Below are 27,879 nucleotides of genomic sequence, written 5' to 3'. Positions count from 1 at the left end.
CGTCAGAGCTCCGCCGCGTCTCACACAGTTCTTTTGCTTTTTTTCTCGTGCACGTCACTGCTGATGCTTTCATTGGTGCAATGAACCCGTTTGCGTTGTAAAAACACTTTTCTCCTAATTTTGTGTAACAACGCATTCTATTAATGTGCTTATTTCCCCCAATAAAACGGAGACAGATGAGCTTTTTAGGGCGCAGCGCTGTCCAACCTTCTTTTAGTTTAAAATGAGAAATGAAGAGTGCATTAAACATCCTAATAAAGATTATATTTAATATCTGACATTCAGAGAAATTTCAATTTATTTTTGTCCAAATTAACTTACTTTGTTGATCAGAATGTAATATTTATCTTTCAAAGACAAAAAAACCCAACAAATAAATGGGCCACAAGTGTGGTGTTTTGATGTTTATATCGTTTCCACTATTGCGGAAGCAAGTTGCAAAATATTTCACAATCAAGAAGGGATTCTTTTCCATAATAGGATCAGTAACCCCATCTGAAGTCATGAAAGAATGCAAGTGTGGGTGAACTTCGCTCTTCTCCCCCATACACAGCCTCCTCTCCTATAAAAAGCTCCATGGATGATGCTCCGGCTGATCTGGAATTAAAAGATCTCAAACCGACTGACATTTATGAGACTGAATTAGTCCACTAATTCCATTTTGTAGCTCTCTCCGTCAGACGGAGAAAGAAACTGTAACTCTCAATACCAACAAAAGCCCTGAATGTGAAGACGTGCCATCCAAAGAAGAGCCCAATCTCCAAGAAACCCTCTTAATAAGAGCATCCAAATAGCACTTCAAATGAATTTGTATCCCCGAGTGCTTCATTTACCTCCCATTCACCATCCTTTTGTGTAGCGTCTCACAGCTATGTAATTTGTCAAAATAAGCATTCTTTAGCGGCGCTCCTTTTTAAGTTGCTCAGAGGATGTGATAAGTGCTTTTTGTATAACACAGGATGCAAAGGGGGAGGCGAGGAATGTGACACAGAGCTGAAGATGTGCCATGACCTAATCAGCCTGATCACAAGAAGGAATTAGACACTTTTTTTCCTGTTCAGAGAGGGCGCAAGCAGTCAGAGGCCCACAGGTACAACAGGTGTTGCATGGTTGTATGACAGTCGTGTTGTGCACACTTTATATTAACTCAGTTTGGCCTCTTTGGCAAGATCGGATATTAATTGGATTGTAGAGGAAATTTGGTTGGATGTTTCCTGCTTTTTGTAAAGTGTCACTTTACAAATGAATTAAGTGTAGAATTGTTATTTTGCTGAATTGGGGTGTAGTTTGCACTCTAACCTTACAGCAAAAAGGTCCTGGTTTAAAGTCCCCCAAGACAATTAAAAAAAAAAAACGTTCCCAGTAGTGTTTTAATTAGGATTATGAAGTTTTAACCAAAATCCCACAACCGAAATGTCTTAAAAATACATTTTTCATGTTGATCTGAAGCCTCTGTTTCCAAAATCTCCTCTGAGGGGGCGTGGCTTTTGGAGCTGAGCAGCTCCGCCCCAGATGCCCCCTGTCTGATTATGATAGCTCTGTATCTCACTAGCGTAAATCTTCACCACTGCTATATAAAAATGTCAAACAATATCAGTAATATCCAGCCGTATGGTTCTGATCCGGATGTCAGCTGGACGAGGAAGTGAAGATCTTCATGGACAGAACTTCCTCCAAAATCCTGATTCTTTCTCCTTCCAGTTCACCAAAGACTCTTTTAGCTAATTCTCCAATGTTTATTGAGGTTGCTGCTGTCAAAAAAGCCCCGTTCACATTTCCGTGGTCACATCAAGAAGCTCCGTGGAGTCTGGTGGAGATTTTCCAGCGTTCTCAGTCCTGCTACCGTAAGTATTGGATGAAACTCACACCAAAAATCCAGTGATGCTGATTTGACCACAGAAATGTGAACGGCGGCTCATTTGACTGCAGTCAATGTGAAGATACCATCTTCTCTTCTCCAGAACCTGAACTAGACACTAGGAACAGATGAGGGTTTAGTGCATGTGCAGCAGAGCAATCATGATGTATTAACTGCTCATTAATCCAAACTGAGATTTTCTGTGACAGTTTGATTGATAGCGATTTAAAAGGAGAAATATTCGCAAATGCAAAAACAAAATGATTTCTTATTAAATTTGTTTTATTTTATAAGAAAAAATGTCACACAGACATGTTAAAAACTCAAAAAAACATGTTTTTCATTGAAGGGGGACTTTAAGTCCTAGCTGAGACCTTTCTGTGTGGAGTTTTGGTTTTCCTTGGTTCCTCTCCACAATCCAAAAAATGATTGACTCTAGTCCAAATTATAGGTGTGGATGTAATGATGTGTGGTTGTATGTCTCTGTGTTGCCTTAGAATGGACTGGCGACCCAACTTCACCCAACAGTGGTAGGGATAGCCTCCAATGACCCTGTGAGCCTGAATGAGATTAAGTGGGCTTAGAAAACAGATACCCCATGTAACCCTCCCCTTTCCAGGAAGCTTTGCTGTCATTAGGAAAGCATACAAGTGCGTGAATATTGACATCTTTGAGTCTTCGGGACATCGGGACTTTGATGCCTCAATTCCTCAGAGCTCCTTACTGGACGAGACCGCTCAGTGGAAACAAGGTTGAACTGAAGCTTCATTTCTAGAAATGCAGATGTTATTTTTTTGATGAACTGATTAACTTTTTAAAGCTCAGAAGAACAGAATCCTGAAAAAAAAATCATTTCAAACATGACAGATTACAATGAGCCTCATTTATTCCTCTGCAAACAAGTTTTGTTCACATTTTTTTCAACCAACAACAAAAAAGTGTGTTAGTGTGTTTGTGCAAACAGAAGGCTTCCGGGCAGAAGAAGCAGTAAAATAACTACAATTAGAATATGGCACATGGATTTGTTGCTCAAACCCTATTCAGTCCTATTTAGTATGTGTGTAACAATTCATTATAACAGCGATTCAATTCTTATCATAATTTGTGGTTGTTGTTACGATTCATATTTTATATCAGTTTATTTATTTCCAATTCACTGATCTAAAATCGATCAAGGAGATCTTTAACCAACACTTTCACCTGTGTGACTCAGAGATAAATACCTGGTACTGAACAGTACAGGTGAAGTTTTACAGATTCCTTGTATTTCTTCAAGATAATCAAGTGTAAATTAAATATGTGTGCAAACAACAAGTAAACAAGAACTAATGACAAATCCACATACATTTTAGCTTCATCAAGTCACTGTTGTCATCAAAATAACACAAAGAGAACATTATTCGAACATTCTACCACACTGTATGGTCACATGACTTTGTAGCATTCAAAGTGTTTCCACATGTTGGACTGTATTGATGGTTGATGCCATTACATGCACGTTGGCCACCATAATGGTGGTTTCTTCGGTATAGAAAAATGAACCTACCATGTATCAACCCAAACATTATTCTCCAACATCAATTTAATCAATATAATTGATTGTGGAACCACTTCATAATGGTATAGGTCAACCTTTAACATTAAAAGAGCCATTTGGGGTTATTTATTAAACCGTTTTAATGTTGTCTAACTTGTATGTTTGCTTTAAATATATATATATATAGTTACCTTTTGCTTTTTTGAGCAATAAAACAACACACAATAATGCATTCACTTCTTTCCTTTTGGGTCTGTTTACCGAGATAAGTGACTTAGTGTGGTCTAATGCTGGGTGGATCGATCCAAAATATTGATAGTATCAATCTTAAGTTGGGATCGGATTGATTTCCACTCCTGTGTAAAAATAAATAAATAATAAATAAAATGATTGATTAAAACTGTCTGTATCTCAATGGAAGTCTATGGGATTTTGGGCTTCCTTCAACCAGCAGGTACTTCCCTTTTAGAACACGAAGGGGGAGGGGTTGCTAAGTCCATTGTTTTCTACAGTTTATGTCACTCATCACTAGACTCAAGCAAGACGCTGCCTGACAGCAACGGTAACAGTAACATCATGTCATTAGTGAAAATTTATTCTAAGTAGTTAAATAATTATTTCTGGTCGCAATTTTGAATTGGCTGCTAGAGAGAACTTTCAATATATTTAAATTCAAAATTTGTAGCTTATAATTAGCTGCCAACTGATAATTTGATTTGACAATTGAGATTTTGAGATTCATGTCACATCCTTTTAATAAAAATATCAATATTAGTATTTGTGATATCAGATCGATACCCAAATGCTCAGTATCCCCCAGCCTAATATGGTCCTCACCTTGATGTTGGGCGAGTTTCTTTTAATATTTCCTCTTTTTTGGTCTCCTGAATAAAACTTCCTAGTAGTTAAGTAGTAGTTTTTTAGCTCGAACACAATCATAATTAAAAACTTGTGTCTTATTTTGTGCAACAAATAAAAGACAGTTTAGTACAAATCACTAATACTATGTCTTAGACAAGCATTGACACCAATGAATTGGAATTATCTGTAAAATTCAGCGTTAACAATAGTAAACATGAACAGCAGTGCCACTACTTAATGCAAAATTGTTGTAAACAGCAAAATAAAAACTAAATAATTCAAGTAACTGTCAATAACATTGGTGCCCGCAACAGCCAGCCTTGCAACATCTACCTCCAAAGGAACATCTCACTAAAGGAATATAACATTTTAGAGCCTCTTTAAAAGAAGAGAGTTCAATACTTGGTGAGAACTCATCGAGAATCAATCGCAGGACTAAATATCGCGATATATCGCAATTTCGATCTTTTGGCACACCCCCAGTCTGAATGTGTGGCGGTGCAGAGGACTTGGTAACTGTAACCCCACATTCCCCTGACAGTAGCTGGATAAGCTATCTATGATCCTTAATAGGAATAAGTTGGCATAGAAAATGGACCTATGGATGGTTTGATTTTGATATTTTTGTTGCTTCATGTATTTACATTTTTGCTAAGCCAGATTTCAGTTATTTATATTACTTTTTTGTCAATTTGCTTTACATTAGTTCTGTGTGGAGCCATATTCCAGCTGCTTATGGTTTTTAAATTTGTAGATTTTTTTTGAAGTATTCAAGATGGTACTCAAGTTTGAATAAGATACTTTATATTACAGATAAGCCCATCTCTCCCACTAAATATAGACTGAAGGATTATGGGAGTTTCAAAGCTGAAACAGAAAGTCATGTTTTGTAATGGTTCATTCTCTTGAGAGCACTCCGGCTGACCAAATAAATAGAAAATGAATGTCAGAGTTGTTACTTTGAGACACAGTATTGGAATGAACTTTGAACTAAACTGCAAAACAAATTATTTTTTTAAAGAAGCCGTTTCAGCTTGAATAAAATCTCCTCTGACTAGAAAAAAATCTTACATGCTGAAGTGATATTTGAAAGTTGAAAACACTATAAGCTGTGGTTTTATGAAGCACCAAAGTATTACTCAACCACTAGTTTGAGATGTGATGTGAGATCAGGTTTTTAGAAGCAGCTAGCCAAACAACACGACATCATAGAGGTTAAGATCTGTTGATGCCATCCATCCATTTTCTGAAACCACGATGTTGCTAGAGTCAACCCAGCTACTGTTGGGCGAAGGTGAGGTTCGCCTCGAACAAATCGTCAGTCTTTCCCAATGCCACACACGCTTGATAAATGTTTAAAAAAACACAATTTTGAAGGTCAGTTAAAAATATAATTATGATTTTTTTTTTAAATATCTCAAAATCACAAATACTATTGAGCTTTTGAATGAAGTGGGTTTAACTTCTGACATATCAAACACCATGTCAGAACTAAATGTGTGTATTTGTATTACGGTTACACAACATACAAATGAAAGATCTTTCTTAAACGGCGCACTAGAAAAAAAATAAAACGACACGATCATCTGTGCCTGGATCACACTGTAAGACTAAATGAGCCGCTATAACGAGACGCTCTGCCACCGTAAGTGAAGAATAAGGACGGAATATTACCGAGAAACAGCATTAGAAATTGAATTTTACAGATTTACCGTGCGAGATGGATTAATCTGTGTTTCTTTTATGAAAGCCTGCCCCGCTGCAGACGGCGTAATGACATTAGTGCCGACTGACCGTCGTCAGTTTTCGCTGACATCTCATTCCAGTTCGACATCGTATGGGGATAAGCTTTGAACAGAAGCGACTCACAAAATAAAAAATCCAGTTCTCAACTGATCACAAGAGTAAACGTGCTTCTGTAGTTTTTCTCAGTGATGGATTGATGACCTGTCAAGAATGTGGAAGAAAAATGAAGAGTTAAAGCGAAAAATGACTTCAAAACCTGTTTTTTCAGAGTATTTGCAACATTTATGTCAAAAAAGGAGGGAACTGGTTTTACTTTGAGGGGAAGAGGATTTACAGGAAATATGATCATTAATTTTAATTTGCATTAGCACTAATAATATCTGTGCTTTCACAAAGACTGCCAGCAATCATCCGCAATACCAAGCTAATTAGACTAATAAAAATTCAATTTCCTAATTTTACACTGACATATTGATGCTCTGGATGCAGCCTCTTTAGGTAAATGATGCACAGAATCATTTATTGGATATTTTGTCCTTATCAGAATTCAGCTCTGTGGAGATTGACTTCTTAAGAGAGCGGGCCTTTTAAATGCAAATGAGTTTTCTCTTCCTCTCATCAGCCTCCTGGTTTGCACAATAAGTTCTTCTCAAGATTTGTCAAGATGAAAGGGCCTGTAATTTTCAGCTGCTGTGAATCATACTTTTCAAATTTACAGTGTGAAGAAGTGTAAATCAAATACCAAAAAGCAGGCTGCGTGCATCAACTTTACTAGACAGATGGAGGCAAACAGACGAGGAAGACACAATAAAAAAGGTCAACTACTATGTGTTTGTCGCACGATTTTGACCTTTGACTTCTTTTTGTTCCTTACTACTACAAACGCCTGTGTATTTCTTCTTGAAAAACCTGAGCTAACTAGGGGTTTCACAATTTTGTTAGTAATTTTTGCTCCCAATTGTAATGCATATTTTATTAATGTTGCTAGATTGGGTTCAAAAGACCATCAACAAACATTTAGGAACATAAAAAAATGTAAATAAAAGATGATTTAATCTTTAAAAAAAAACAGGAATTAAAGGAAAAATATGCCAGAACAGATGATATGACATTAAAGGGAGAAACTGCAGGAATACGGGAATAATTCAGATCTGGCCTAAATATCTACCTTTTTACAACAACATGCATTGGGTGATCTCCTGCTCCAATAAGTTGTTATCCAATTGGTTAACTTTTTTAAGTGTCAAACGGCGAGAGTCTTCCTTTAGCCCAGACCATGATGGCTGCACTTATCCCAAAAACCCACAATAGGCTTGCAGTTCATGAGATGTCATGCAGATTTTTACACTTTGGTTTTTAGAGATGTAAATAGGGACTAATTCTTAAATCATTACTTCAATAAATAAGATTTAAGATTTACATTATATCCCAATTCACTGGTCCTTCAGTCCACATTTTTAGAGTTTCAATCACTGGGAATAACCCCTTGCATATAATTACAATCAATAGAAGTCCAAAATTCTTCAGCTGTGGCTAGAATGTAGAAAAGTTTTTCAGTGACTTTTTTTGATGAATGCAGAAGATCTTCTGTGGAACAGCTCCGTGACGATGCAATTTGGAAAAAGCATACAATGCCTGATGTATAAAGATGTGTTACCCTGGTTCTAGAGTTCTTCTGAAGTGCTTTGACTTTTCCCTAGCCAGTCCCAATAAGGTAAAGGAGGGATCAGTTAACGTTCACACTTTTCTCACCTGCTGCTTAACTAGCATATAAAGCAGGGGTGACAAACATCCGGCCTGCAGGCTAGATGGTTTAATCCAGCTCAGTTAAGAAGAGAAAAACATATGACCTTAAGCTCCCACAGCAAGCCTTACAGCCCAGGTAGAGGGTCTAGCTATGACAGATGAGTCCCATTGGCCTCGGGATGGCTACAGCCATATGCAGTTGACGCGATAACCCACCATTTATTTAGGAAGTGCAGTAATCCCGCCCTTATTCGAGGGAGTTCAGCTCTGGCGTCCGGTGAAAATTGGAACCCAACGAAACGGGTTTACAGAGGCCAGATCGCAGAGGTTGAACGTGAGATTTCCTCTCGCACTTTTAAAGTTACGTAAAGACGCCAGCGGTCGCACCTGAGCTGTAACGCTTGTAACGGGAGCCCAGGGTAAGGATGTTGGGGCAGAAAGAGCAAGTCCATTCCTGTGGCGAGTTATGGTTCTTTAAAGAAATGACGGCAATGTGCAATTCCGCCACTAGGGGAAGCAAAAGAAAACCATACCAAGAGATTAAGAAATAAACAAAATAAACAATGTAATAATAAGTGATTAGACTACTAGGTTGGTTTGGGCATTTTGTCCAACTGAGCAAAAAACTAAACAAAAACAAATCTACAAATAAGTTGATCACAGGTTATTTTGCTATTATGTTACTGGTCCGGCCCACTTGAGATCAGACGGGTTGAATGTGGCCCCTGAACCAAAACAAGTTTGACACCCCTGATCTAGAGTTAGCATAGGTAATAATGTGTGAAAGACTGTTTCTTGTCTTAAATGACAGGTTTGTTACCTGAACTTCCATAACCTTCCATGAAACGCAAAAATGTACCTAAATGTATGCTAGAACTGATCACTCTGCTGCCAACAGTCCACAAAGTTGGCCTGTTCCTGTTAGTATATTTCATATGCAAGGTGTGTGTGGCAGCCAGCTGTTTACCTCTGCTCCACCGACTCTTCACTAATCAAATTACAGGTAGACTCTGCCAAGCTGCTCTGCATCTCCTAATGTTCTTGTTTTCCCAATTACTTTGTCACCCCTCATTATCCTAAATCTTAATGTGTGTTTGCTAAAATCCACAGGGAAAGTACCAGATAGCCCACCAGATATCCCTCTGAGGAAAAGGAAATGATGAGGGGATAACTGCAACAGTCCTGAGACACAAAGAGGGCTCCAGAACCCCTGTTTGGGGGAATTTGGCTCTTTAAGATCTTTTTCAGAAGCATGATAAATAATGTGTTAGCATGAATGACTTAGGAGAAAGTGTCAGGTTTTTGAATCATTACCCTTCTTTTGGTCATCCTGGCTTCTTATCCTATGATAGTACTCATCTAGTTCATTAGTGTCCTGCACCACTTAATGCTGATGGTATAGCTACTACCTCAAGTCATATTTTGAGGTCAAGTCTTTGTTTTTCCACCTTATTTTCTGTCCAAACTCCAACTCTGTCTCTGTCCCTGTGTGTATTCACTATATTTAATACACAGAACTTGGATCAATGAGTTGCACAGTGGTTAGCACTCTCTCCTTACAGCGAGAAGATCCTGGTTTGAATCCTGGCTGGGACCTTTTTGTGTCTAGAGTTTGCACGTTCTCCCCGTGCATGCGGGGGCTTTCTCCAGGCACTCCACCCTCCTCTCAAAAACGTTCTTCTTAGATTGATGGTTACTTTAACTTGTCCCTAAGTATGAATGTGTGTGTGGTCGCTTAGCCCTGTGGCAAGTTGGTGACCTGTGACCCTGAAAGAGATATAGCAGGTCAAGAAGACGGATGGATGGGATGGATGGATGGACTTGGATCATCTCCCAGGTTACTCTCTTTCTTGGCTAGTTTGGTATCAAATTCACAGATTACAAAAGCACATACATTTTCAAATGATTTGTTATCTTATCAGGAGTACAGATTCTTTTTCACTTCAGCCTATGTTTTCTTGACTCTCTCTCATCACTTTATGGAAACATGTAAGTAGGAGACACAAAAACTTTGTAGTTTATTTGTCTATGCTGACTCAGGATTACTCAGAATTTTGTAAACTGTGAATTTGATAACAAACTAGCCAACAAAGAGAGTAATCTATGAGATGATCCAAGTCTATCCATCCATCCATCTTCTCATTCGGGGCCGGATCACACGGGTAGCAGTCAAAGACGCCCAGACTTCCCTCTCCCCAGTCATTTCCTCCAGCTCCTCTGGGGGACTCCGAGACGTTCCCAGGGTATCTTAGACATGTAGTCTCCCCAGCATATCCAGGCCTCCGCCCTGTGAGAGATGCCTGGAACACCTCCCCAGGGAGGCGTCCAGGAGGCATCCAGATCCCCATGGATTCCCCCAAGATCTGGTGTCCTTTGACAGCTCTTTGATCTTGGTCATGCGGAGGAGGTTGCAGTCTAGTTGTGGATAGGAATCTTTTATACAGATAAGTAAACTGGTAACAAATACAGAATAGTAGGCAATTTGAGTGAATAAATGGGGGTATTCCTAGATTTTTTTGTAGGGGCCAAATAATTTATTTTCTGCTCCATTATACATTTCTGAAATATTCCAACAATGTGATTTCATTTTACATTCTGTCTCTCACAGTTGAAATGTATCTCTATATTGACAAATACTATTTTGCCCCACTATATATCACAGATATGTTCTGAATTAAAAATGTCAATGATGATTCTGTTTGCTCAAAGAAGAAATCGAATTCCCTCATTCATTTTTTCCACTTTTTCTAATTAAACGCCCACTCCTGATAGAGTCACGATGTCTTTGTCTCTGCATCATAATACGTATTTCCACCTCTTCTGTCGGTGTTCCTTGCTGTCTCTTCTGATTTGCACATGTGTTTGTCTGTACACGTGTTTGGAAATGTGTCCCATCTGTTTCTTGGGGTGAAAGCAGTACAAATGTCACATCAAGAGAAATGCTTCACGGGATGCTTTGATGGACAGACCACCAAGCTGTGTCAGGTTGGATTGGCTCAGGTGTGAAGATCAGAGTCCTGAGCTTTGATATTAGGAATCTTGATGGAAGTTCCAACCACGTCAAGTGGTCAGGTTTAGTCAGAGAGATGCTGTGACCACAGCAGTTATAATGCGTCATCGGAGCCTGATCTTATGACTCATGTTTTCATTTAGTGAAAATTTAAAAATTTAAAAAGGTAAAATAACAAAGAAGAAATTTCCATGCTGACATTTCTAAGCCTTAAAAATGTTTAAATGATGGACTTTTCTAACATGACAGCCAGAAAAAAGTATCACGTTTGAAAGGTAAAACAACGATTTTAACGGGTCAAATACGAAAGGAAAAGAAAACCTAATTCGTTATATCTCAAATTCATGGCAAGTTTGTAATATATTCATGAACAGGCCTCATAATGGAGTGTAAATGCACGCCAGCTAATGCCCATGAAAAAGCATTAGAAAGAAGTTGAAAGCAGTAACTCTGAAAAGTGCACTGCATTCATGTCAGTCAGACATGGATTGGGCTGAAACACATTCTTTTGTATATTAACAAATTTAATGTTACTAATCAATTATCTGGTACAAGTGCGCATAATAGATGACTTTCTGTGAAGACAGATGGCATCTAAAGAAGCACGCATAATGATTTCATGCTGGAGCAGCAGGAGAAAAGCAAAGAAATTTGTTATAAGTGCACTAATGTAGTCAAAAATAACTATAAGAAAATGAAGACTCTCCAATAATTTATCAAGGCTTTAAAATTCCTTAGATGTACTACATTTGATGCAGCAAGAGACAGAATGAGTATACATCCTGATATGTTTTCATTTATTGCTAATAAATAAGCTTTATTAATGATTTCACACGTTTGTCCACAGAGAACTTTTTACTGCCTCTATGAAAGGGATGTTTCCAGTTTTTACCATTATGGTGGTGACTGCCAAAGTGATTAGCAAAGCAAAACGTTCATCAGAGCAACCTAAGCCTAACCACAGGTCTTTGATGAACCTTTAGATATCTCAAACTACCATTCTTGTCTCCATTCAGTCGGCTCAAACATGAACAGTCTATGAAAAAAAATGTGTAAGAAAAGAAGTTAAAGTTACCTCCAAGTTGAATTCTAACTTCTGGACAAGAAAAGCTTCTGTTGTTTTGATGCTTTAAGTCGGGGTCTCAAACTGGTTCAAGGGCCACATTCAACCGGTTTGCCGGTGTAGGTACCACATGTGCTCGGCCTGTAAGATCGGCTCGGGGGCTTGCGACTAGTGATGACATCGCACTACGGTAACGCCGCTTAGACAAACGACTTCACTACCAATTTTCTGTCCTGAAACTCATGTTAACAATAACGTTTATTTAAGAAAAAAAAAAAGTTAAAAAAAGTGTGGAGATCTGCTTGGGCTATTTATTATTTTGGCATTGACAGCTCCTTCCGTAATGGCTGCTCTCCTCAGTGATTATGCTGCATATTCTAGCGGGACTTCCTCCGGTCCATGCGACCAAAAAAAAGTTCATCACTGCCAGGATGTATTCTGATAAAATTATGTGCGAATACTCACTTTCTTTTTTTTTTTTTTTTATTTATTTTTTTTTTAATATGCGACCAACAACAAGCAAGCGTGCTTCTCCCTAGCACCCACTTTAGCACCAACCTGATTTCTCTCTATTAAAATACGATTGCTATCCTGCGATGATTCCTCTCGATCGAAGGTTTTTGTGGTTGATTGGAAATATTGCACCCCCTTTTTGTGATTCTCTGCGTACTTGTTAGGACCTCCTCGGTTCGGAGTGGGCTAGAAACTTTTTTTTTCAACATCCTTTTATGTTTTTCTCTTCCTGACTGGGTCGAATTAAACCATCTGCCGGGCCGGATGTGGCCTGTGGACCATATGTTGGACACTCCTGCTTTAAGTGATAATATAAAGCCAGGTGCTGGGATAATGCTAATAGTCCTTTGATCATGTCGTTTTTAGACAAAATCTAAGAACCTGTCGTTTTCTAGGGCATAGTTTCCAGCCAGTGGCCTTGTGGGAGAATGTCCACCCTGAGAATGGAAGGTCGTGGGTTTAAATCCCGACCAAGTCATACCAAAGACTCTAAAAATGGGACCCAGTGCCTCCCTGCGTGACACTCAGAACTAAGGAGATGGACTGGGGGTTAAACCACCAAATGGTTCCCAAACACGGCTGTGTCTGCAGCTCACCGCTCCCCCAGGGGATGGGTCAAATGCGGAGAACAGATTTCACACAACAAGGTGCGTGACAAATAGTGGGACTTTAACTTTTAACTTTAGTTTCTGCAGAGTGGCAGGACGTCATCAGAAATTTGCCTCTTAGTTATGAGTGGAAATGTTGCTGTGGCGTCCTGTGGAGTACGCCTACCATGACTTCCCATCATCCATCTGTTTACACACTCCCCTGCTGGCTTACAGGTCCTCAATACCCTAAACTAACAATACCGGTGCAAAAAAAAAAAATAAATAAAAATGGCTAGCAATATAGGAACAGCCGTACAGTTTTGATCCTGATACCAACTCAGACAAGGAAAACAAAGACGTTCCTGGATCTATTTGTCTACAAATGAATTCAACAGAATGTGGCTTCTGATTGTAGCTTCTATGTCACAATGAAGTTGTTTTTCAGACTGTATTTTTATAATCTGCTTCTGATTCACAACAACCATTAATGAACAAATACCCCAAAAATGCCATTTTAAACTTAAACTTCTTCAAATGTGTAAGAACATGTTAAAAAAAAAAAAAATAAATAAATAAAAAAACAGGATTTTTACCTGGTTGGGTCTTTAAAATTTGCACTGTGTGAAAAACATCCTCAAAATAGGTCATTCTTGTGTTTTCTTAATAATTCTGTATCTGGGTATAACTACTGTCTCTGTTTAGTGACTGAGAATGTGTTTTCAAGTGGTTTGTATCCATGTTTTTTCATAGTCTTGTGGCCACCCTGAGGTTTTTACTCCCTGTGGGAGAATTAGAGGAAAGATCTCTCCACTTAGGTCATGCTTACTCACACTGTTCTAAGTTAATGAATTGCCTCGTCGTGCACTAATTGCCAATTTCATCTTTTGTGGTTGTGTCTTCATTTAGGAAGATTTAGAGAGGAATCTGTCAATCAATCTAAAGGCTGTTTCCATGGTGACACGTAGCAAGTGGGGTAAGTATTCCTTTTAACAGGTGGCAAAAGCAAATTACCTGCACCCTACTTTAAAGGGTTGCCATGGAGATAAATTAACTTTAATTGTGATTGGCCCAAACTAATGTGCCAGCTCTTAATTTAATTGGACTTTTTACTCTTTCTCTTTGCCTGCTCTCTGTTTGATGGTCAACCCTCTGTGTGTGAATACCTTCAAGTTTTTCTTTGTCTTATTTAATGCAATATATTTTGCTTTGCATCTGCCTTCTGTTATGGCTTAGTGAAAGGCTGATAGCTATCATAGGAGGAGAGGTAGGGTGCACCATGTTGATTAGAACTAGCTTGCGGGATGCACAAAGAAAGACTTTCTGTCTGTCTCTTTAACACCACTACCTTTGGCAGTGAATTTCTTGGGATTTTAGTTAAAAAAAAACTGTTTATAAAGTTGCGTTAAGAAGTTCTAGAAGTTCTCTCTGTAATCTGAGACGTCGCTCAGAAATTCATACATTTTTAAATGCCCTTCAATCAACACTTCTAGCTAAAGAAAATCGTTTCTTATAGATTTTTTTTTCCTTCTTTTTTAACCCGAAGACTAAATTGTGGCTTGTATTCGGGTCCTTTCTTCCATGCAGATTTTCTCCAGAGCTGTGATGTTCTGGAGCTGTTGCTGGACAACACGGACTCTCATCTCCCTCCACAGCTTGTCTTTTGTCTTAGGGAGTGTTTTCCCAAAACCACTGAAAACAGCTGAAAAAACCTCTCCTATAAAAGGACAGTCTAGACAAAACACAAATGAACAACTACAGACTGATATCAAACCTGCCATTTTTAAGTAAGGTAATTGAAAAATCTATTTTCCATCAGTTAAATGAATTCCTAATAAATAACAACTGCTATGATGTCTTCCAGTCCGGCTTCAGACAGAACCACAGCACTGAAACGGCTCTGACCAAAGTGACTAATGACATACGTTTGAATACAGACAGTGGAAATATGTCAGTGCTAGTTTTACTGGATCTCAGTGCTGCGTTTGATACAGTCGACCACGCAATACTACTCAGACGACTGGAAAACTGGGTGGGTCTCACTGGGCCAGTACTAAACTGGTTCAAAACGTACTGAAAAAACAGGAAATATTTTGTGTCAATTGGTAACTTCACTTCTGAGCCAACAGAAATTACATGTGGAGTTCCCCAAGGCTCCATCCTGGGACCACTTCTATTTAACATCTACATGCTCCCACTGGCCCAGGTTATAAAGAACAACAACATTAGTTACCATAGCTATGCAGATGACACACAGATATATATTAGACTGACACCAGGAGACCGAGGCCCTGTACAGGCTCTTGGTAAATGCATTGAGGACATTAATGACTGGATGTGTCACAACTTACTTCAATTAAACAAAAACAAAACTGAGGTTATTGTCTTTGGGGCTAAAGAAAAAAGGTTAGACGTCACTACAGAGCTTCAATCTATTCATATAAAAACTAAAAAACATCTACTATCGTCTCAAAAATATCTCAAGGATTAAAGATCTGATGTCTAAGCAGGACCTGGAGAAACTAGTGCATGCTTTCATCTTTAGTCGACTTGATTACTGTAACAGTGTTTTTACAGGACTACCAAAAAAATCCATCAGGAAACTGCAGCTTATTCAGAACTCTGCTGCTCGGGTTCTCACAAGGACCAAGAAAGTAGACCACATCAGTCCAGTTCTGAGGTCTTTACACTGGTTACCTGTCTGTCAGAGGATTTAAGGTTATGTTACAGGTTTATAAAGCTTTTAACGGTTTAGCACCAAAATACGTGACTGTGTTCATGATCCAACTGATTAGTCTTCTGAACATGCATTTAGTTAGTTACCTTGTTTAGGAAGAAAATGTGTTTAATATTATTTCTAAGGATCTGATTTCCAAATTCATTAATTAAGGTCCACCCAGGATTCATAGCAGCATCCTGATTCTCTGGACATCAGAGACCCAAACAGAATCTAAAGTGTCACTTTTCAGATGTATTTCCTGTCGGGCACTGAGCTTCTGAGACCCAGGTGCAGTCATGCCGTCCTCAGAGCAAAGCACTTCCTCCTTTACCTCAAGACCACCTGCTCAGCTTAGCAGCACACACAAACAGGCCGGCTTCCTTCAGGTAATACTAACATTAGCCCAAAGGTGACGTGAGACGCACTCGCCAGCAGCATCGCCGCTGCTGTCTATTCTTACTTTCCATCCGCACAGTGGGGACGTCTGAGTGGGAGTAAATCCTTGTTAATTAAGTTTCTCTTTGAAAGACACTGGAAACTGGGGCGCCAGTGGAGAAAACATGATCTACTTCAATCATCATTCCCAGTGTGGAACAAATCAGCTCTCATCATTGCTGATCCACTGTGAGTAATGGGATTAATCAATTGTAGACTGCACATCTAACCACAAATTTAAAAAAAAAGAGAATGGTCGTCATTGAATGCATAGCTCTGTGGTTCTGCTGGTATTTTTGGTGACGTGTTGAGTGGGAAGCTTTAAGTGAACATCAATCAAACCCACCTACATGACTAAATTGACCACTCAGTGGAACTTAAGGACATGTGATCTATCTGTTAATTCATATAATTTGAACCCTGACGGTAACATTTACGTTTCCATGGAAATGTGATTTTGGTTTTATATCCAGTCGCATTTGTATTCAAGAATTCCATATAACTTATAAAACTTTTAACTTTCTTATACTTTAATCAACCTTAATCAAAGAAATAAAAAGTAAATTGTTAAGTTTTACAATTCAAAATCTGTATTTCTATAGTAATGCTATACAAAACTAAAATAATGGGGTACTGGATGGTATTTTTAGTGATGCCTACTATATTATCTATCTACTTTTTAAATAAAGTTATGGTAACAAGGTCATTTCCCTTTCAGGGATTAACAAAGTTCTTCTCTTTTCTATTCTACTGATTCAATAGAGTAATGTTTATATGTAAACATTTATATATAAATGAAATAAACTTTAAATTATGCAGTGATCTGCTGACACAGCCTATGTCCAAATTCCCACCCTAATCTCCAACTAATAAAAAACTATATAGTGCCCTGGATTTTAAAAGCAATTCGGACCTCATGCTAACTATGTTTTTTTCCCCGACGTCACACAAAATGACGAGTGTGCAAAGTGACTTCCAGTTTACAGTTTAGAGCGGCAAGGCTGACATCTGAACGCTATATAAAGCAATTTTACGCACATAATAAGAGGTAAACTTCCAATTTGACCAAAATTTGTACAATATTTAACCTGTCTCAAAACTCACTAGCTTTTCACAATAACACAGAAGTGACACCGACCTCCTGATGAACATTTTTTTTTAATAAAAAAAATATTCCGAAGGCTTAAAACAAACACAACAAGAGTAAAATTAATACCACTTCGGATAAAAACTTGGAGCTCTGAGTGGAGCTTCTTTGACTGTTTTTTGGGGACATTTTTCACATTGTTTTGACTTTGTCTTTGCTTTGTTTGTGGATTTGTGCATTTGTAATTTGTCTCCATGTGTTGGACCATTTGCTATAAAACATAAAAACCATTTGATGTAAATCTTTGCGATTTTTGCAAACAAAATGTACCTCCCAGAAGGTATTATTTTTTTACAATTTCGAGAAAATATTGTGTAATATATTAGAAAATATCCATAAAACAAGAAGCATTACAACAAAAATAACTTTTAAAGGTATATTATTACATTATTATAAAGTAGTAAAAATGCCTTATAAAACCACAGATTTCTAAGGACTATGATAAGATCTGAAATGCTTCCTCTGACGGAGGAAACATTTCATTTCAGTGTTTGTTGCAGAGGTGGATGAGAGATGCCTCAGCAGATGTGTGATTCTTCCTCGGTGCTGGGCGTCCCAGCAGGCAGCCATCATCTCTGTTTTCATCTAAAGACGACAGTGCAGCGCTTATGAAAATGAAATGTGACAGGTAACAAGAGATGATTTGCTGAATCAAAGAGTTTAATTCATGTTTACTCATAAAGCAAAAGCCAAACTCTGGAATGATCGGGACGCAACACAGACTCGTTCACAAATATTTAGAAATTAATCACACCACATGCAGTCATTTGTTATAAATACTTCTACATCAATCTGAATTTAAATGAAACATTATTGTTTGAATTCAAACTTTAAGCTGACACATTTCACAAACACCAGTCCTGTTTAGGACTTCACTTGCTTATTTTGTATTTATGCTTCTTTAGTTAAAAAAATTGGATGACATATTTATATTTTGGTGTATTTACGCTCCTTTCAGAGACACTTTGCTGTTCTTTGCTGCCCCCTCATGTCCCACAGTGGAACTTTTCTCTTTTATAATGGAAAGCATTCCCTTTTCATTTAACTTTCAATGTCTAGAATATTGCAGAAAAAAGATTCCTGCAATATTGCTTTACAAAATTTAAAAAGTTGCCCCACATTACAAACAGGTTTGGAGTTCTTTAATGTTATCAGCCTAAAGTATATGACTCAACCGATAACCAACATAAAACATTGCTTCCAAAATACACAGATACCTCCAGGGGGGTCGTTTCAAGAAGCAGGTTTAACAAATTCAGAGTTAGAACCTGAACTCAAAGTTCACTGACTCAAAGTTTACAAACGTAGAGTTTTCAGTTTCAGAACAGCTGAAAAGACTTGATTCAATCAATTCGGAGTCGTTGTACTTAGAATCAGGTGCGAGCATCCCGACCATAAAAAGCCCTGAGCAATCGAGCAAAGACATTATGATTCACTATGGCAACATGAAACACCATTAGGGCATCATATGACAGAAATTGATGTGCTCCTACGACCATATGTTGACTACAAGCACATTTTCTACAGAAAGAGCAACACAGCTGCAGCGGCAAAATAGTAAGTGTTGGTTTTTGGAGAGTTAATGACTACATTTGAATCATTTTAATTATTTAAGTTCTAAATAGTGTCAGTAATACATTTTTCCACTTGATAAGTAAGGAATGGTTTTTGATTTGTCAATAATTTAACAAGTAGTCTCCGTAACTGCATGAATGACCGTTTTTCATGATCAGCCCTATGCCATTTCAGTACTTTTGGGTGTTTTTTTTTTAATGACAGAGTTAAATATAAACAATAATGATAGGAATAACAATTATTTTATTAGGTTTGGGGTCCAAGAATGTTGGGGGCCCCAGGCGATTGCCTACCTTTGTCTAATGGTAAGTCAGTCCGCCCCTGCACCTCCTGTCAAAATGATCTGGGGCTCTTGTCCTCAGGTAAGCGTGCATGGTTACAGTGCACATAGTTATGAATAAGATCAGGAATATACTGGAAGGCAGCACAATGGTACCTCTGACCTATGACCTCTCAGGAAAAACTACGTTTCCCAGTCTGTTTTTGTGTTGCTTGTGTCTGACAGACATGCAGCTCATAGTTTGTGAATACATTTCTGACCTCAGATTTAGTAAAGATGTCGCTCAAACAGCTGTCCAAAACAGCAATGTGACCAACCAGATGGCTGTAGATACTTGCTGATACACCGAAGCTGAAGTGAAGAGTCTTTTATCATCATAATCGTCTTCCTGCTACAGCTTTTCAGATAACAATATTTGGACATGTACGATTTTAGATTATTTCTGTCTTAGTCACATTTCATACACAGAATTATTTACAGAACACAGCAAAATGAGATTATATTGAAAAAAAAATATTGTTTCCTAATTTAACGTAATGAAGACAAAAGAAAAAAATAGATTCTTAAAACAAGATAAAATCAGAAGATTATTGAAGGTCTAAGACAGAAATTAGAAAACATTAGTTATGATTCTAATGTGGTAAGTTTGAGTAAATTTTAACTAATTAAAAAAAAAAAAAAACAGGTTTTGACAACTCAAAGCCCCACTGGATTATGCAAATTCTGACCCTAAGACTCTAGAGTTTAGACTCTATGTGGTGCAAATATAAGAATTAACAAAGACAATTCTAACTTTCCTTCTTTTGTTTGAAATAATAAATGTTATATTATATATGTGCTGATTTGTTTGAAAATCTGTGTGCTTTACTTTTTTTCCAAACAAACTGAATTCTTTAAATAATAAGATTTTTACACTCTTGAGTCCCATTCTTAAATAAAAGCTTTATCTTGGGCCTTGCACAAAAGTTATACCACTTGTACTTTGGGTTATATATGGACTTTGTTTTCAATTTTATTCTAAACTGTTCATTCTAACACTGGCTGGGATTTTGTGCTATTTAAATATAACTACATATCCCAGAGTTCAATGCTGCTGACGCAAGCCGAAATCATTCATGGGAACTATGACAGCAGCACAGTTCCCCGCTCCAAGCCAAGAGCAGCAGCTGAACCCGAACTCGAACGACATTGGGAGCGGCGACCGGCTCAACTGTACAGAGTAACACACCGAAAGGACAACCGAACCGGAAGCTGCAACACCGTAACCCGTTTCTCTGTGGTGTAACGGAAGCCGCGTGCGCATCCGGGCGGCTGTTTCGGCGGTGGGGCAGCAGCTGCGAGCTGCTGCGAACCAAGCAGCAGGCAGGCAGTGACAGCTGAAGGATCCGCTGGAGCTCGTCACTCTGCAGCTGCGAGGTTTCCGGTAAAGATTGATAATGTAGTTTTCATTTTGGTTAGTTTCTGGTGTTTAGTTTCCGGTGAAATGTGCTTCACAGACTGTGGGGAGCTAGCTTATCAAGCTATCACTTGTAGTCATAAACATCTTTAGCTAAGATAACTCCATCAAGATAAATCGGTGAGAAAGTCTGAAAAAATGTTCTGAAACTTATATTTAAAACGTACTTATGGCTAATTAGGATAATACAACATGTATCCATGACTATAGCTGTAGCTGTATAGTGTTACAACAGTCAGTTTAATGGATGACACTTGACCTCAATTCGTGTCAGTAATTGTTCAGCTTAGCTTGAACCCCACCTTTTCTACCGTCATTGACATTTACTGTGGAATCCACAGTTAGCCAAACCAGTTATTTATCTTGTTAGCCCTGAAAATCACACACTCCTTTGCTGTTGGTAAACTTAAACTTTAATGTTTTAGACTCATGTAGCCAACCTTGTACTGTTTTAAAGCATTTATCTTCTGTTTTTAAAGTAGTTTAGTAAGTTTAGAAAGTTCACATATTATACATAAAATGGAAAAAAAAATCCTAACATTAGATTTACTAAACATGATCAGATGTGTAATTGTTTCAGGGTTTTTTTAAACCTTTATTTAACCCAATGAGCCATTGAGAACATGTTCTTGTTTGAAATAACAACCTAGGAAGTGGAGAAATACACAGGTAGATAGAAACACATCACAATAGACACAAGAATTGACATCACCAGAATAACTAGAAAAGTTGCATTACCTGTGAAAATGCTAGTGTGAATGCTTTCGCTGAATGTGGTTGCTGAAGATTCTGAAGGCATTTATTTCATTTGCTGAATTAAATCGTGAACGTTTTGATAGAAAGCTTGCATAATTTGTAGAAAGTGCATAAAGAATTTGAAGAATTTCATTAAACTCCAAATTATTCCAAAAAACCTCAGCTGATGCCACCTTAGCCAAAAAAGCTAACATGTTACTAAAATATTTACTGCTGTGAAGTTAGTTTTAGGTTGGATAACTCTGTCCATATTTAGGGGCCGTCAACAAATGACAGAATGTTTCTTCAATAGCTCTTAAAATATTGGACCAAATCAAACCAAAACCCTTTAAAATAATAAAACCGATTAAGAACTATCTATTACAGCAGTTTACATTAGCTTTTGATGCTTTTTCTAATTTTAGTTAATTTTTTGTGTAAAATGTTCACATATTTCTTCAATAGCTTTTATTTTATTTGACCAAATCAAAACAAAACCCTTTAAAATAATAAAACCGGTTAAGAACTATCTATTACAGCAGTTTACATTAGCTTTCGATTGCTTTTTCTAATTTTACAATTTTTTTCTTGGTGTAAAATTTTCACGTTTTTCATTTAACAGTTTTTATGTTATGTCGCTTGTATTCCATCTTTAAAAGTCTGAGCCCTCTTTAACTGTTAGTCATGAGTTCATGATTGTCTTTCTGTTCCTCCCTGCTGTTCATTTTCTAACACCTGTTGAAGCCCAGGGCAGAGAGAGGTCGTGTGTTTTTCTGTGGGTGGGGAAATATTGAGTTACCTTTCTTTTCATAATTTATTCACTCACTCAGTAACTGTCCCTTTTTCTGGCCTCAATTAGAAGTGGGACTCCACCCAAGAGAGAATGAACGGGGAGACAAATGTGTGAAAACTGAGAAATTGACCGCTAATTTTCACTCCGTCTGCACAGTGCCCTCTCAGTTCTGTTTATCAGACCAGCAGCTATGATATGGATGGGGTTTCTCAATGGACGTCCACCATGTTTGTCTGTTTCTCCCATTTAAATCTAAACTGCTAATCTGGTTTCTGGTCAAAAAGGGGCTGAAATGACGGTGCATTTAGAGACATTTCTTGAAAAACAACTAAAACCTTTAGGATGCTGCAGTTTTTGTAAGTTTTTGTTAACTGTATTCATTTCTTTGCTTTCCAGACAACAATGCCTGTGGATCTGCTGGCTGAACGTCCTGCCTGTGTGGCTGCTTTCAACTTCTTGCTGCTAAAGGAAATTTCCAAAAACCCGTAATCGCTGGACGTTTAATAACGTCGGATCAACTTCCTGGTCTCTTCTAAAGAGAGCAGGTCTGCCATGTAGGAGACATTCTCGTAGGAGAAACAAATCTGTCCTGAACTGTTTAGTTATCAGGATAAAGCCTTCAGCCCTCAACCAGGTGCCTTCTCTTGACCCTCCCTGTACCATGCTCGGTGCTCCTATGCTGAAAAGAAACATGTCCCAGAAGTTAGGTGTGCTCCTGCTGGTGTTCGGTTTGGTTTGGGGACTCATGCTGCTGCGCTACACCGTGCAGCAGCCTCGCCGCCAGACCAGCGCAGAGCTGCGCGAGCAAATACTGGAGCTCAGCCAGCGATATGTCCGAGTGCTCACGGAGGAGAACCAGAACGCACCAGGCGGGCCGCAGGGAAACTCCATGTCCGGTTACGGTAAGCATTTAAAGATGGAAAAATTGTGGTTTTTACACCATTTTTGTGACGATGGAGGACGTTTGTAAAGATAAATTAAGTTCAAATAGCTTTTCTGAGTATGTTTTTGTTAAAAAAAAAAGAATTTCTGACTGTTGCGTCCCCTGAGTAAACCTGGTTTGGGTCTGGGGGGTGTGGTTGCCCCGTGCCAATTGTCCCACCCACTACTCGGAGGTGAATTTCTAATGCCGCTCTGCTGAAACTATGTCCTGGAAATTGACAAGTTTCAGATAAAAACGGCATTACCATAATTTAAAAAAAGATCAAAATATGATAGAAGTGGGACTTTAAAAAAATGTTTAATTTATTTCCCATTTTCTTCCATTTCTTCACTTGCAAACTCACAACAGCGGACCTGAAGAGGACTATAGCCGTGTTGTTGGATGACATTCTGACCCGTCTGGTCAGGCTGGAGGGCAAAATCGAACTGGTAGTCAACGCCTCCTCCACAAACTCCTCCCACGCAGCAGGAGGCGTCCTCGCCTCCGCTCCCGAGGCCTTGCAGAAAGCGGCGAAGCAGGAGGCGCCAGAGACGTTGCACCTTCACCAGCACATCCATAACAGGCCTCGACCGCATTAAGAAGAACTTATCTGAAGCAGATAATATTTTAAAAAAGCAATATAGATATTTATTAACATCCAGGCTCTTCAAATCCCAGGATACATCTCAGAAATATTCCGTTAAATTAAATTAAATGAAGTTCTTGAATAAGAAAGAGGTTCTCATATTTTTTTCTATCTCTTTTTAATTTAGGTTTTTTTTGTCTTTATTTAATTATCTTTTTTTTATTCTACTCATTTCTTACATTTAGTGATTGAGCAAAATCAAAGGAAAAGAAGCTAATTGTAGTTTTTATCAACTTTGTCGACACATTTAGCTTCACTTGAGAAGCTGAATCAAGACTTCTAGGAGCAAACAGGCACGCAGGTTTTTGGCAGGAAGAGTTAGCCGGGTTTGCTTAGCTGTTCAGATCATTCAACAGATGTAATCCAAAGAACGTGTTTGCACTTCATTAAAGGCAATATAAATGTCCTTGCTATTGCTGTGGTGCTGAGAGGAAGGACACATCACCTGCTCGCTGCTCCAGACGGGTGTGCCTGCCGTGGAAAAGAAAGTTAATATCTGATGTGTGTTTTTGTGCCATTTTTTTTTTTTTTTTTTACAAACGTTTGTCAAATCAGGTTTAGAGTGAATGAAAAAATCAGATTATTAATTTGAAAAAAAATGAGGATAGTACACAGAGGAATTGTTAAAAATAAAAAGTATTTTAAGCTTGAAAGAAATATTGAAAATTAAAAAATAATAATTGAAAATGTGAAATAAATTAGGAATGACAGCATGTACAACAGACATGGTTTGAAGCAGAGATGCTGTCATTGTAACTTTTGTCACCTGATGTCCTGGAATAATCAATGGACTCAAACCCCAACCCAAACACAAAATCGGGATCAACTCGGGGAGAAAAAAAGGAAAATTTGAATTGAAACTGTAAATTGAGGAATGAAAAGTAATGGAAATGAAAAAAAAAACATTGAAAACAGCAGCTGTTGGAAATAAACATTTTTCATTTGTTTTTCTAATTAAAGCTTTAAATTTACTTTTTTAAAAACATTTCTTTCAAGTTTATAATACATTTATTTCAAATTAATAAATATCATCTATGTACTTTCCAGTTTAAAGATGTTCAAATTTTATTTTTCATATTTAAAATCTGGTTTGTGATTCACTTTAAGCTGATTGGATTTTTTTTCACTAGATGACTTTGATCATTTGTGTATATATCTGCATAATGCTGGTATATCCTTCACATATCCTCACTAGAGAAAGCTGCAGCAGCATTTTGCTACGATGTTGTGAAGCACAGAGACTTTCTCCTTCCCAAAGATGAGCAGTGATCCTTCACACAAACTGCGTTGAGACTTTGCCTTACAATGTGGATCAGAAGCTTCACTGTGTCTCCTGCCCTCTGAATGAAGGTGATCAGATATGAAAGAGTCTCAACTGAATTCTACTGTGAATGTACTTCTTTTGCTATGCTTAAGTGATGTATAGAATTGGCTTAGAAATAGCCTTACTAATAAATTCACTTCACTGAAAACAGCGTTCATTTTTATGCTCGTCCGTTTCAGGATCATAGGGCTGCTGGAGCCAACGCAGCTGTTGGGCGAAGGTGGGATACACCCTGAGAAGGTCATTTTGATAACTGGATAATAACCAAATATTGAATTATTTCCTGCTAAAAACAAGTTAGGGAAGAGCTCCACAGTTTAACAACCTGGAGATGATTCTGGAGGAAGTACAACCCCAACATAAACCAGTTTTATGCTAATGCTTGACATTGAAACAAATCAAAAGGTAGAATTTACACTGAGATTGTTCCAATAAAAAGAAATGTAAACTTTTACCTATCTATAAACCTCCACCTTAAGAGGGTCTTTCCACATTCTTAAATTACACTTGGAAAACTAAGAGGATGTCTGCTAAACATAACTTTTATATATATGACAAGAATTATAGATGCAATAATAAGTTGCTAGTTCTTTTTCCAAACTTTATTTTTCAGACACCCCTGATTTGAATCGCTCTAAGGTCAACAATTGATCCATAAATATAGATATATTTAGCACATAAAGCTAAAATCTGCTAGCTTGATGCTAGTGTTTAATGGAATTTCCCATTGGAAGGCTAATGCTAACGCTCAGTCGACATAAACAAACATCGCTGACTAAATAAACATCTTTATAAATTCATAGGCAGTAACTTTCCAATCTCTTTTAAGGAGATATGTTAACTATTTTAACTAAGTAATTATTTGTGGACCAACACGTTTTGTTTTTTGCTCATTCTTTGCTTATTGTAAATGTTGCTAATGCTTATTCTTCTTATTCTTATTCTTGAAAAACGTACCGCTATAGCGCCAGCTCCACCTAGTGGCCAAACTCAAACATTCTCCAGGAGAAGCAGAACAATGATTACAATTTAAATGAGCTAAACATTTTTGTTAGAGTTTCTCTTTTTTAGAAATTGCAAATACTATTTACAATCTCATTATTTCACTAATACATTTTACAGTGTGTGATCTGTATCAGATTAATATGAATATCTTCAAAACATATATAGATTATTAATGTATAAACAAATGTGTCAACATTTGTACACTCAAAATTGAATCCAATTGAATTGAGTTTATCAGAAGAATAAAGAATAAAAAACGGAATCACTTCTGGAAATTACTATCAATATCCAACCCTACTGAAAACACTACAAAATAAAGGGTTTTTCACCTCAAATTCTATTGACCTTAACTCATAGACACCTGGATTTATGTCCAACCATGAAAAAAATCACTTGTGTTTTTGCTTTTGAGTAGATGCTAAATTAAGATAATTTTGGAACCAAAATTGTTTGATTCATGATTGTATCAATAGGCTTCAAGGTGATTCATTTTCCTGTAAACGCTTACAGGAGATGTGATCTTTGTTATGCTGAGCATGAGGGTAAACGTTTAACTGCATATATGTGCATAAAAGTATAGCAGATGGTGTAAAAAGTCAAATGTTTTACGAGTTAATTATCTAATGGATCATTTTTACCACAAAGTGTATCCTATGCTGTTAAGTCATACAATTAGTCATATGTTACATATAAAAGCAGCTCTTGCTACAGAGCTGAAAAAAGTAAATAACTGCTGATTAAAAAAGGTTTTCTCTGTCAGACAATCTGATTTTTATAGACAAACAATAAATCAGACTGTTTCCTGTGTAAACTGTGACATGATTTTATCTGTTGTTTACATGCTAAATGTTCTAATTTATTTGTATATATTTCCATTGTTAGTTGTAAGAATGTTGCTGTGACAGATGAGAAGTCTTTCAGGTTAAACAGTCTTTTCTTACCGTCTGTTTGCCAATGGATGTTTGTTTAGCTGATTGACGTCACAGAGTGTGTGTCTGTGTGTGTTCTTGTCTTTTTGTTTGTCTTCTTAATACAGTAAAAGTAACAGCACTAGCTCCAAAATGAAGCAAACAAGGTATTAATCCTATATTTTAAATTTGAATATTAGAACTCTGTCAAATACAAAATATTTGCCATCTGCTTTTTTGTTTGTGGATCATTTCTATTCTTGTTTCATCTTGTTTTTGGAAAAAGGTTTTTAGCTCCACTGTACACATTCTCCACTTCAACAACAACAAAATGCAAAAAATGAATTTTAAGATCATCAAGACATGATTCATATAAATCCTTGACATAGACTAAAAATGTATGTTTTTTTCCTTTTAAATTAAATAAAAAAGAATAAACAAATGATAAAAAAGAGCTGCTAGATTTGATCACAAAGGTTCTCCATGGTTGGATAATCAGATGTTAGCTTATTTTGTTTGATTGTTTAAAATAAATTAAAAAAAAATACATGTGTGTATTTCTGTCAAATATTTTAATTTATTTCATAAATTGTCAATGTCTTCTTCATTTAATCTTATTACTTTTTCACACTTAAAAAAAGAGTACAACCCTTCACAACATGTGTAATCTGATATATTTAATGCAAAAAAGATTCAGGAATGGAAATTTTAAAGGGAGTATTCCCCGACGAATGACACAGCTCTGTTTTTCTCCCACTAGCATTGCTCTACACAGCAGTTAAAGCTGATACAGTCACTTGTTACTGAAGGTCAACCAGGTTCAAACTAAAAATGTACTCGAGTCCCATATGTACTATGTTAACTGCATGCTCACAAAGCACTTGAAATAGCAGGGCAAGAACAAGATCCACAGATATTCCAAATATTTTCCAAATGTGTCAATATGTGAATGATTTTTTAAGGTGGACCTTTCAAACTATCTTAAATCACAGATTTGAACTATTTTTTTTATT

General features: G+C 37.4%; 1 protein-coding gene across 1 annotated transcript; it reads left to right on the top strand.

Moving 5' to 3' along the window:
• The first annotated feature begins 20,163 nt into the window (after positions 1–20,163).
• On the top strand, positions 20,164–25,101 carry ccdc126 (coiled-coil domain containing 126). Its single transcript, XM_024299394.2, has 3 exons — positions 20,164–20,500; positions 22,458–22,963; positions 23,353–25,101. The coding sequence occupies exons 2-3, from the start codon at positions 22,723–22,725 to the stop codon at positions 23,580–23,582; spliced, it is 471 nt and encodes a 156-aa protein (XP_024155162.1). The 5' UTR covers positions 20,164–20,500; positions 22,458–22,722; the 3' UTR covers positions 23,583–25,101.
• The last annotated feature ends 2,778 nt before the right edge of the window (positions 25,102–27,879 follow it).

This window comes from Oryzias melastigma, linkage group LG11 (assembly GCF_002922805.2).
Source record: "Oryzias melastigma strain HK-1 linkage group LG11, ASM292280v2, whole genome shotgun sequence".
In the NCBI taxonomy this organism is placed as follows: domain Eukaryota; kingdom Metazoa; phylum Chordata; class Actinopteri; order Beloniformes; family Adrianichthyidae; genus Oryzias; species Oryzias melastigma.
This window is presented reverse-complemented; position numbering and strand designations above follow the sequence as displayed.